Below are 13,217 nucleotides of genomic sequence, written 5' to 3'. Positions count from 1 at the left end.
CGCAATTGTTCAATTCGATTCAATTCACGTTTATTTGTATAGCGCTCTTCACGATACATATCGTTTCAAAACAGCTTTACAGAAAATGCATGTCAACATTACAATTTAGAGAATGCAATTAGCTAATAATGTAATAATTTAGGCATTTTAATTTACAATCACTGTTAGCAGTTTAATTGAAGCTAGAAGCAATGAGCTCCTGGAAATAATGAATTACATATTAACAATAATTAGGATATATAGAAATTTGGGAATGTGCATGTTGATCCAGATATTGCGTCATCAGGTGATAAAAAGTCAGAATTTTAAGATATAAACAATTGGGAGAAAAAAGTCAGAATTGCGAGATATAAACTTTTGAATTGTGAGAAAAGGCAGAATTTTAAGTTATAAAGTCAGAATTGTGAGATATAAACTAGCAATTGCGAGAAGAAATGTCAGAATTGTAACAGACTCGCAATTGTGATAAAAAAAGTCAGAATTATGAGATATAAAAGTCGCAATCTTTTTGAATGTGTGGCAAAAAAAAAAAAAAAAATTTTGTACTTTTTCTACTACACCATCATAAATGTATCGATCATGTGGTCCTTCAGGAATTAAACTATCAATTACAATATCAATTTAGTAAAATAAAGTGTTCCTGAATGTATTTTACGCTCGACTCAACACTGTACTGCTCATCTACATTAATGTGAACACATGAACTATGTGAAATATGAATATTTTCTCAAAGAGAACTGAAACTACCACTTACACAAGCTGACAATATGAAGAGTTAAATACCAGACACATCTGACATGCTGTTGATTCACTGATGATTAACTCTGAATACTCCTTTAATCTGGTACACAATAATTGTAATGGAAACCTTTTTAATAATTAATGAATGATTTAAATGTGTTACATGTAAATTATTCACATTTCCTTGATCAAACACTGCGCTTTGAAAACACAAGGCAGCAAACACTAAAAAACAGTGCAAATGTAACATGATTAACCTAAATATCTGTTCTGTATTCAAACCTATAGAATGAATCTGTCTATAATCATCTGAATTCAGGGTTTTTAGATTTACATTTTTAGTCAGTGTCTCATGTGAGCAGTTGCTTCACAAACCCTCAGTGAACGCTCACATTCTGTGAAACTCTCACCGCAAAACCTGCCGCACCAGTTTCTGAAACACTCAAGAAAATGGCCACTTGCTCAAGAGATTTCCTGTTTCTACTGAAACTAGGAAACATCATGCAATCGGTTACCAAACTATAACTCCTGAGCCAATCCATGCTAAATCATTAAATCTGTGGAACTGATGGATTAGACAAAGCAAAAATGAAATTAGTGAGTAAAGTTCCTTTTAATAGAAAGCACAGGGGGGAATTCTGTTTGAGAAAACCAGAACATTCTGGGTGAACTGTTTGACAAATCCTGGTAAATGGTTAATCCATGTTTTCCGACAACTAATTAAGGTCACTTCAAAACTTGTTGGAGCACAACTCATCATAGGTCAACAGTTCATGCAAATTTTATTTAAGAGAAATCAGATTAAATGACAGAGAAACGCTCTTCAGAGAACATGATAGCATGACCAACTACTTTAAAGCAAGTGATGACGCATATGGAAATGAACACGCCCTTCAAGAATACCACTTTTCATACATTATACAAAGGCAGCCATCCTCAACATATTAAACAAGATATCTGTTCAAACTGAACCAAATCCTGGGTTTATGATTTTCAGTCTTGTTTGAAAAACTTGTTTCCACCACAGAATAAAAAAATAAAACTGCGACTTTTATTCTCACAATTCTGACCTTTTTTTTGTTGCAATTACGTGTTTATTTCTCAAAATTTGGACATGAGAAATCACATTTCTGACTTTTTCTTGCAATTACGTGTTTATATCTCAAAATTCTTACTATATAATCACAATTGCAATGTTATCTCATGATTCTGTCTTTCACAATTACGAGTTTACATCTTACAATTCTGACTTTATATCTCACAATTCAGATTTTTCCCTCGCAATTGCGAGTTTATATCAATTTGAACTTTAGAAATCACATTTCTTACTTTTTCTCACAATTACGTGTTTATATCTCAAAATTTGGACGTGAGAAATCACATTTCTAACTTTTTCTTGCAATTACGTGTTTATATCTCAAAATTCAGACTATATAACTCACAACTGCAATGTTATCTCTCACAATTATGACTTTTTTTCTTGCAATTACAAGTTTATCTCAAAATTCTGATTATATAACTCAGAATTGCAATGTTATTTCTGACTTTTTTCTCACAATTACGTGTTTATATCTCAAAATTCTGATTATATAACTCACAATTATATAATCACTGTGACAGAACAATGTTATTTCTCACATTTCTGACTTTTTTATCACAATTACGTGTTTATTTCTCAAAATTTGGACATGAGAAATCACATTTCTAACTTTTTCTTGCAATTACGTGTTTATATCTCAAAATTCAGACTATATAACTCACAATTGCAATGTTATCTCTCACAATTATGACTTTTTCTTGCAATTACAAGTTTATCTCAAAATTCTGATTATATAACTCACAATTGCAATGTTATTTCTGACTTTTTTCTCACAATTACGTGTTTATATCTCAAAATTTGGACTTTAGAAATCACATTTCAGACTTTTTTTTGCAATTACACGTTTATATATCAAAATTCAAATGTTATTTCTCACAATTCTGACTTTATTTCTCACAATTCTGACTTTTTTGCAATTACGCGTTTATATCTCAAAATTTAGTCTTTAGAAATCGCATTTCTGAATTTTTTCTTGCAATTATGCATTTATATTTCAAAATTCTGATTATATAACTCACAATTGCAATGTTATTTCTCACAATTAAGACTTTTTTTCTTGCAATTACAAGTTTATATCTTCCAATTTGGACTTAACTCACAGTTGCAGAATGGTAAGATATAAACTCGGAATTGTGAAGGAAAAAGTCTGAATTGTGAGAAGTCGTAATTTCCTTTTTTATTTCTGACTTTCTCACAATTACGCGTTTATATCACAAAATTTGGACTTTAGAAATCTCATTTCAGACTTTTTTCAATTAAATGTTTATATCTCAAAATTCTGATTATATAACTCACAATTGCAATGTTATTTCTCACATTTCTGACTTTTTTCTCACAATTACGCGTTTATATCTCAAAATTTGGACTTTAGAAATCTCATTTCAGACTTTTTTGCAATTACACGTTTATTTATCAAAATTCGAACTCACAATTGCAATGTTATCTCTCACAATTATGACTTTTTTCTCACAATTACGTGTTTATTTCTCAAAATTTAGTCTTTAGAAATCGCATTTCTGAATTTTTCTTGCAATTATGCATTTATATCTCAAAATTCTGATTATATAACTCACAATTGCAATGTTATTTCTCACAATAAAGACTTTTTTCTTGCAATTACAAGTTTATATCTTCCAATTTGGACTTAACTCACAGTTGCAGAATGGTAAGTTATAAACTCGGAATTGTGAAGGAAAAAGTCTGAATTGTGAGAAGTCGTAATTTCCTTTTTTATTTCTTTATTCCCTGGCAAAAACAAGCTTCAATATAGACCTCAACAGATCCATTTTAATTAATGCTTTTTTCCAGAAATGAACTGTTCGGTGCATATAATGTACACAGCGCTACGATTTGTATATTATCTACGTTGATATATTCTGTAAATAGAACCTTTTAATTTGTTAAAAAGCAAATAAGTGTTTTCAAGTACTTACGGAGTGACTGTTCTGGAGTCAGGACCAAAACCGACACCTCGGTCGAGCCTGTCTGTCCTGCGTCATCTGTGACCGTGAGTCTGAACTTATACATCCCCGGAGAAAGATTGGAGACGGTCACTGCATCCTCAAAATGCCCTTTCTGACAAAAAATTAGAGGATTACATGCATTAAATATCGAAATAATAAACAAATAAATAGGCAGAATTTACAAACGTAATCTGATGCATGTTTTCAGAAAATATTATTCACCGTCATAACAGCAGACTGGTCTCCAGACACCTGCTCCCACTCCCACTTCACAATCTTTTTATCGTCTTTGCTCTCAATGCCGTTCAGCGTCACATCTTCACGCGGCTGAACGACCCTGTCCTGCCCGGCCAATGCAATCGGAGGTTTGTCCTCCACGTCTGCAAGAAGTCAAAACACTGCTGTGATGAAACATTATGCAACAGAAAACAATAATCATGGGAACTGCACAAGATGCCAGGAATGATCAAGCCAGAGCGTAATACAAGATGGATCTTGCATACTGAAGATCGGCTGATAGGGAGAGTTACTAGAAAACTAATAAAGTGCGTTTATGTCTCAGACATGCAGAGGAAATTAAAGTTTGAGACTAAAAGATATTGATACTAAACAAGATGAGATTTTATACGGTTGAACCAGGGACGCAGCAACACAACCGCAATCATTATCATCAAGTTTCTGCATTCAGATAATCAAGATGAACTCCAAAAACATGGCAAAATAAATGTGCATTTACTTTACAGTCTTTCTCTCTCAAAAACTACTGATCTTGCACTCTGTTTTTGTCAAATCAGATCATGCTATTGACTATTAAATGAGTATTAAACAAGCAATTTGTCAACACAGGAAACTGCACTTGTCAAGGCATTTAATTTGGTCCTCAGTACGTCTTTTATTTCTTTTTCCAAATTATTCCTACGCCCCTGGTTATAACAACCGGCTAAAACGTGAAACAATGACACACTTCTGAGGATTTCGGCAGGTCTGGACATGCATGAGTATTTCCCAAGACATATTCAACCAAAAACACTACATCTAAAAAATACTGAATAAAATCAATCATTATTGAACCGTAAAAAACATTGGATATCTAGAAGAGATTTCTAGACGTTTTTTTCTTACCTGGCACCTGTTGCTCAATGTAATCTTTAAAAATAGATGTCAAAAACAACTCATTTATTGCTGAAGTGTAAAATAAAGTCATTTTTAGTATGGTTTCCTCTCACCTGAAACCTTCTGCTCAAGGTAATCTTTGAAAACAGACTTCAGAAGGTAGTTGTTGAAGCCCTTCTTCCTCACAAAGCTACAGACTTTCCTCTGTTTGTACAGACAGTTGAAGATATAGCACAAGCTGATGCTTTTCGGATCTTCTCCGTGTTCCATCAGAGCCAGATTGCAGTTCGGATCATTACAGCAGGCCAGAACACAGTCTTCAGCCTGAGACACCCGAGGAGAACCCAGGAACGTGGCTCCTTCCTTCACAGATTCATCCGTGTTCAACACGAAATCCTCTTTGCCAAGACTGAATTTTTCCATACAGGGTTTCCCTTCATCCTGAGCCTCTAATGGAGCCACATGGAGAACGATGACCAGAACCACGGCGGTCCAGAAGAACCAGAGTCGAGCCGGAGTCATTCTCCAAAAGAACGAAACCTCCAGTCAAATCCCTTTACAAATGATTCAAAACCAATCTGAAAGGAAAGAAAAACTTTAAACGTTAAAACTTCCAAATAATATTATTAAAGATTCAATGAATCATTCTCCAAAGAACACAAGTATAACAATATGATTCAAAATCAATCTGAAAAGAAAGAAACCTTTAAACATTAAAACTTCCAATTAATATTATAGCTAGTAAAATGAGTAAAGAATCAATGAATCATTCTCCAAAGAACAAATCCGCCAATAAAATCCCTTTATAAATTATTCAAAACCAATCTGAAAAGAGAAAACTTTAAACATGAAAACTTACAAATAATATTATTATAGCTAGTAAAACGAGAAAAGAATCAATGAATCATTCTCTAAAGAACAAATCCTCCAATTAAATCCCTTTATAATAATAATAATATTAATATTATAGCTGTTAAACTCACTAAAGAATCAATGAGTCATTCTCCAAAGAACAAAACCTCTTATTAATGATTCAAAAAGGTTAAACTCTCAAAATTAAAACTTCCAAATAATATTTATGTTATATATAGCCAGATGAATGACTAAATCCATAAAGAATCAAAAAGGAATCATTCTCCAAAAGAACAAAATATCCAATAAAATCCCCTTATACATGATTCAAGACCAATCTGAAAAGGAGGAGAAAAACTTTAAACATTAAAACTTACAAGTTATATTTATTTTATTTAATAGCTGGGTATTCAAGCTTTTAGTTTCCAGTTACTCACTACATTATTATTTAAATCCCTTTTTTATTTATTTTAATCAACATTTGAATATGACAGAATCCATACATATATATATATATATATATAAATAAGAGAGAGAGAGAATTTATGTAAACTAGGCTTTTTGACATTGAGATGACTGTCAAACTATGGCCCAATTGACCCAAATTCACCTTAAATGACTCAAAATCAATCTGAAGGTATTAATATACAGTATAATACATTATCATAACTCTTCGACTGTCTAAAACAACTTTAAACACGCAAAAATCAACAAATTATTCCATAAAAACGTCAAGTCTAATAAGTAAAGAGAAAACTAGCTATATATATCGATAATTAAAACACTCACACTTCTTATATGACACAATATTTAAGATTTACCAACACAGTATCTAGTTTAATCAAACATAAACATTACAGGCCGCATGAGGAAAACGCAGCGGATATTTGTTTTTTGTGTTTTCTTCGGTTAAACATATAAACATTTCAACTTCTTACCGATTAAACACCACTTTAAGCGTCCGTCTCCTACAAAACAGTGTAATTCCACATGTAAAAACGTCGTTTAAACTCTAGTTTCGGTAGAAATGTGTCGATGATTCCAAGTAAAACTGCAGCAGATCCGGAGCTTCAGGTGTGTCCGATACCGAGAGATACCTGCGCGAGCAGGAAGTGATTACGTCACGCCTCAGTCAGAGTCAGACTCCGCCCCCTCACACTATAAACCACACACTCGCTGCATTATTCATTTATGTTTGCTTGGGGAAATATTTATCTTGTTAATGTTAGGCTTTGGTTTCTAATGTCTGAGTCTGACTCTTTTAGATAACAGCATCACTAACCCGCAGACTAACACATGATGACTGTGACTATTGTATGTGTCTGTTACTTCTGCATATGTGTGAAGGGGTTGTTTTGACATGCAACAATATTTTTCATGAAAGATGTTTATATATATATATATTACATATAAGATAATTTATTAAAGATTTTTATGTTTCACTTCAGTTATCAAGTGTGTCTATTGAAGGGCGATGAAGTTTTGTTTCCTTATTCAGATGCATAACTCACCCTAAAACCTCAAAAAGAACTTTTTGAAGTGCATGTCTAGTTTCATCAAAACCTCAATGCTGAAAACTCAAGCCTTTAAAGCCAGATCGACTGGATAGGGAAGGATCTGGTCCTTTGTGATAGTGAAGTATCTGCAAGCCTTTTCCTTTTCTGGACATGTGCACGCTTTGTCTCAGTCTTTTCTGAGGTTTGAGGTAAAGAATGCATTTGATATGAGCAGGAAATGAGATTGACATTATCGTTTCTGAAACGGAAACTCACTTTAAGTGCGTGTGTGTGGCATGAAAGGCAAATCTGTAGGCACGACATCCTTTTGCAGCATGTTTTAAAGACAAGACTGGTTGTTGGTACATCAATCAGCATTAAAGCGGACCTTTTACAAGATGTAATATCAGTCTCTGGTGTCTCCAGAATGTGTGTGAAGTTTCAGCTCAAAATCCCCCACAGATCATTTATTATAGCTTGTCAAATTTGCCCCTATTTGGGTATGAGCAAAAACATGCAGTTTTTGTGTGTGTCCCTTTAAATGCAAATGAGCTGCTGCTCCCGCCCCCTTTCCAGAAGAGGGCGGAGCTTTAACAGCTCAACAACATCAAAGCTGGAGAATCTCACGCAGCCAAAATGAGGAAAGTGTTCATCCTTACATTGTTCAAACCGGAGTCGACACTGATGGAGAGACTCAGGAACTTTTAGTCGTTTCTGAATGGTTAGTGGATAAATTGATGTAGTTGCTGTGGAGTTGATTCAACTCATCCACTAGCATGTGCCGTCATGTTCATCTTTTGTGTTGAATTGACCCTCGTTTGTGAAGCAGTCCGGCATAAAATGACGGCATGTTAACAACACTCGACTACAACAACTCTTCCTCTTCTCTAAAGCAGCCCAACATGGCCCCGCCCCCTTTGTTGAGTGTTCTCTGGGGCGGGGTTTATATAAATTTTAGGGTTAGTGATGTCACCAACCCGGGAAGAAGCTCTTTGTAGTCCCTACCAGCCGTTTGTTGTAGTCCTTAAAAAGCGATTTTCGTAAAAGAAAATATCTCTCTTTGAATAAGCACTTAAAGTGCCTTAATGTACTGAAACAGTGACGTTAAACAATCAAATTCAGTACACACTATGGCTGCGTCCAAAATTTCATACTTCACTACTATATAGTTAAAAACAGTATGCAAGTAAAGAAGTATGTCCAAATTCACAGTACTCATAAAAAAGTCAGAAAAAAGTCCCCGGACGACCTTCTACTTCCGGCGAGATTCTGAAGTGTGCATACTATGGACATTTTACTATCCAATGTGGCCACGGGAGAGGATTTATGAATGAAAGTAAAGTGAGTGACACTAGTAGGTCACATGATAATGACCTCATGGCGAATGTAGTACGACAAGATTACATTCATACTATATAGAACATACTTTTTTTAGCAGTTGTGAAGTAATTACTTACTCAAAATACGTACCTACTCAAGAGAGTATGCGATTTTGCATGAATATGTTAAAATTAGTACTGTCAAATCGGTTAATCACGATAAATCTCATCGAACATAACAATGTTTATATGTATATACATGAGTGTGTACTGTATATATATATATATATATACACATATTTACAAACTCGAAGGTTTAGATGTGATTAATCGCGATTAATCGATTTGACAGCACTAATACTATTTCGCATGAATGTTAAAATTTGTCGTCAAATCAATTATTCATGATTAATCGCAAATAACATAAAAGTTTGTGTGTGTGTGTGTGTGTGTGTGTATATACATACATAAACACACTTTTGTTAGATGCGATTAATCACGATTAATCGATTTGACAGACTAGTAAACATGTGACAATGAATCATTAGTAGAAGTTCAGGTTTGCTCTGTGTGAATGTATTGTTCTGTGACTCAACCTGAAAGGGAATGTATATCTTCCATGTTTTGTCTAATGGTGTGCTTGCAAGAATTGTTTAAGAACACAAACAGCAGCAGGAATCAACAGCCACCAGATGAGAAGTGTCCTCGCTGGATTTATGACTCACCTGTGACTCTTATGATAATTGCTTACGAATGAGAACAGATATTGTCTTTAAAAACCACATTTGCGTAAAAACCAAACACCAATGTTTTTTTCTGTCCTAACTTAGTTCAAGGCTGAATCCTTTTACTCATTTTCTACAGCCTTTGGAAATGTGGAGAGCTGTCTTCAGTAAACTAACTGAACTTCAGATTTGACTCCTGATATTCACTGAACGTATTAGTCTCTCTTTATGGGCTTGAACTGTGATCCCAACAGACAATTAATGTACTAAAAGACACAAACTAAGACATAAAATTAAGTTTATTTTGTAGGAACATACATGTAGTAATAAAAGAAGCAAATCTAAATATCTGTTTTTTGTTGTTTTTTTTTTTAATTAAATGGTTAAAATTGGGGCTAATACAACAAAAAGTTACTGATGTCATTTGAGAACCTCTAAAAGTCCCACAAAGCACATTTTATTTGCAATTTATTTAGAAAAATTGTCTATGCACTGGTGCATTAAAGAACCCAGGAAAAAAAGCATTAAAAAAATCCACATTCAAACCAAAATAGCTGACTTCTTGTTGGTTGGAGCAAATGACTGTTAAATAGAAAGTTGTCTGGCTTGATGAGATCAATATATGTACCAAGTTTGGTGACTGTAGGCAAAACTAACCCCCTCTCTTTGGTCAAAAGGTGGCGCTATAGTGCCCCTCTTCCCCTCCCGTTTCTTTGTCAATGTTTACTGGATGAAATCTTTGATGTGTGTGTCAAGCTTCATGCAATTTGAAGCATGCTAAGAGTCTCAAAAACACCCAAAACAATATTAAAGTTTGACATGTTGCCATGGCAACAGTATTTAAGATATCAAGAATCCTTTCACAGGTCTACATCTGCCATGTTTTGACATCATACTGATTTGAGTTTGAAGCGAATCGGATAAAAATAAGAGGTTGATTTCAAAGCATGAGACTTGTTTTTTTTTTCTGTGGTAATTAGCAGCATGTCACGGGATACAAGAAGTTGTAAATAACCCAGAATAATCTAACTGGCCTAAGCTGATTATTGATCCATTCATTTTTCATACAGTATTTGTGTCTATGTGTGGTGAGAGATCGCTCATGTAATTTATATGTTCTCTGGATTCCAGCATGAAAAATACACCAGTCAGCTTCAGCTGGGTCAAGAGACGCCGGAAACCAAGAAGCACATCCAGACTGATGAGAAACGCAGAGACTCGTTACGCGCTAAATGCGAAAAAACAGAGCGGAAAAACATCACAGGTACTTCTGAAATACATTAAGAAAGTGAACAGCGTTCATTTTGATTTAATTCATGCTTCTGGTCTTATTGTGACTGATTCATCAGTGACATTACTATATAGGAATTAACGTTTATCTTCATAATGTTTCATTATAATGTAATGACTTTCTCCACCTCTCAAATGGTCTGTATGTAGACACTTTTCACAATTCAATAATTTCCTACTTTGTACCTGTTTTATTTGGAAAGTCACATTACAGAAGTCAAGACATGATCACTATCTTATTTCCATGCCATGCTGACCTTGCCTGATTTTGAGCCACAGATGAAATGTAACATTTCTGCACTTTATTACTTCCTCAAATTTATTTTTCATATTTTTGCACAAACTTTGCTTTCTAGATCATTTCAGTCACACACTCTAAAAAAATGCTGGGTTAAAAACAACCCAAGCTGGGTTGAAAATGGACAAACCCAGTGATTGGATTGCATGTTTGCCCAACTATTGTTTAAAAATTACTATATGTCTGGCTTAAAATGAAACCAAAATATGTTGGAAATTAAAAATCAGACACATAATTACTAGAGGCAAAAATAATAATCCAAAGGTGAACATTTATTAATAAACAATTTAATAAATGTTTATTTAATTAGTATTAATTAATCTTATTAATAAATCTTCATTTAATAAAAATATAAATAAATGTTAATTTCTAACATATTTTGGGTTAATTTTAAGCAAGCAATACAGTAATTTTTAAACAATAATTGAGTTTTAAATAAAACTACCCAGAAGTTTGGGAAATAATTTAACCTAGTGCTGGGTGGTTTTTCCGATTTTTCTTTTTCGATTAATTCGAATTTATGTTTTGCCTCAATTTTATTATTTTTGGAATCTAGAAATCGCGATTTTTAATAAAAATGTTAGCAAGCATTCGTTGTTTGCACATGACGTCACAGCAGCAGCGCAAATGAGTCTGGAGGGCAGGGAGTGAATTTTCCATATAGGAATCCTATCAAAAACTCAAAATTTGTATGTTTTGCGTTGTTTGTGGCTGCTCAAATTGAGAACCCAGAAGTTGTTTATATCGTTTACATAACTTATATCATTTTTTACCTTTTAAAGTTGTCGCCTTTAATAGCTTTTTGTGTCTGCTGATTCTTAAATGAAGATGGATATCTGCTTACCTTATTTGTTTTTGACTTGGTTAAATATCCACATTCTTCATGGTATCATTTGCAGGGAAGAGATGCTATTTTATCCCATTGAATGATAATTTGGTGTTTTCACTTCAGTTTTGTACTATTCCGTTCACATTGTTGATCTGGTTACCATGAGAACAGTGTCACGCGCTGCTGCTTCAGTCATAATATGGTAGAAAATGTCCAAATAAATAAATGTTTAACAAGCTGACAGACGTCAATTCAACAACAAAGACAACATATTCAAAAACACTCAGCTATGTGATTATTTTATTAAGTGATAGGGAGAGGATTAAATCAGTGACATTATTAGATTTGATATATGGCGTCTTCCCGTCGCCTCCTCAGCCTGCTTCCCTTAGTGTGTTTTTGATTTTTACATGTATAAAAGGCAACAATTGTATTATACCGTCCAGTTTTTTCTTTGAACGATGATGTGAGCTCCTGTTTCAATTCTCAATTCAGCAAACAATTTACCATCAACTACCTAGATTTTGAGGGAGGTAAAAGAAAAATAAATCATGTTTAACTTTACATGAATAAATCTTAGTAAGATGCAACACTTCAATTAAACATGGTTGAATTTTTTTACTATTGGAATTAGGTAGATGTTTTCTTAGTCAAACACATTGATCTTTGAAGATTGATGCAATTTTATGGTGCAGTTAATATGGGATCAGATTTTGTCCCCCATATTCATTATCATAAAATCATTGTAATGTCATTTCACCAGATGCAGATATTAAAGGTGCCCAAGAGTGCTTTTTCACAAGATGTAATATAAGTCTAAGGTGTCTCCTGAATGTGTCTGTGAAGTTTCGGCTTAAAATACCCCATAGATTTTTTTTTATTAATTTTTTTAACTGCCTATTTTGGGGCATCATTAACTATACACTGATTTTGGCAGCGCGCCGCCCCTTTAATTCGCCTGCTCCCTGCCACACGAGCTCTGGACTATATTACAGTGCATTTACAAAGTTCACACAGCTAATATAACCTTCAAATGGACCTTTACAAGATGTTCGTCATGCATGATGTATGCATGCTTCGAATTATGTGAGTAAAGTATTTATTTTGATGTTTACATTTGATTCTGAATGAGTTTGAGGCTGTGCTCTGTGGCTAACGGCTAATTCTACACTGTTGGAGAGATTTATAAAGAATGAAGTTGTGTTTATGAATTATACAGACTGCAAGTGTTTAAAAATGAAAATAGCAACGACTCTCGTCTCCGTGAATACAGCAAGAAACGATGGTAACTTTAACCACATTTAACAGTACATTAGCAACATGCTAATGAAACATTTAGAAAGATAATTTACAAATATCACTAAAAATATCATGCTATCATGGATCATGTCAGTTATTATCATTTTTCGCTGTTGTTCTTGCTTGCTTACCTTTTCTGTGCACAGATCCAAACGTTAATACTGGCTTTCCTTGTCTAATGCCTTGAACATG

General features: G+C 33.8%; 1 protein-coding gene across 1 annotated transcript in view; it reads right to left on the bottom strand.

The window, feature by feature from the left end:
- The window catches only part of spint1a (serine peptidase inhibitor, Kunitz type 1 a), a 19,869-nt gene extending 13,006 nt beyond the window's left edge, over window positions 1-6,863 (bottom strand). Inside the window, exons 1-4 of the mRNA XM_067368234.1 lie at window positions 6,708-6,863; window positions 5,031-5,495; window positions 4,027-4,184; window positions 3,775-3,916 (exon numbers count right to left, since the gene is read on the bottom strand). Of these exons, the coding sequence (XP_067224335.1) occupies window positions 3,775-3,916; window positions 4,027-4,184; window positions 5,031-5,439 (709 nt within the window). The 5' untranslated portion in view covers window positions 5,440-5,495; window positions 6,708-6,863. The remainder of the gene's footprint in view (window positions 1-3,774; window positions 3,917-4,026; window positions 4,185-5,030; window positions 5,496-6,707) is intronic.
- Window positions 6,864-13,217: the final 6,354 nt, after the last annotated feature.

The sequence above is a fragment of the Chanodichthys erythropterus genome, chromosome 18 (assembly GCF_024489055.1).
Source record: "Chanodichthys erythropterus isolate Z2021 chromosome 18, ASM2448905v1, whole genome shotgun sequence".
NCBI lineage: Eukaryota > Metazoa > Chordata > Actinopteri > Cypriniformes > Xenocyprididae > Chanodichthys > Chanodichthys erythropterus.
This window is presented reverse-complemented; position numbering and strand designations above follow the sequence as displayed.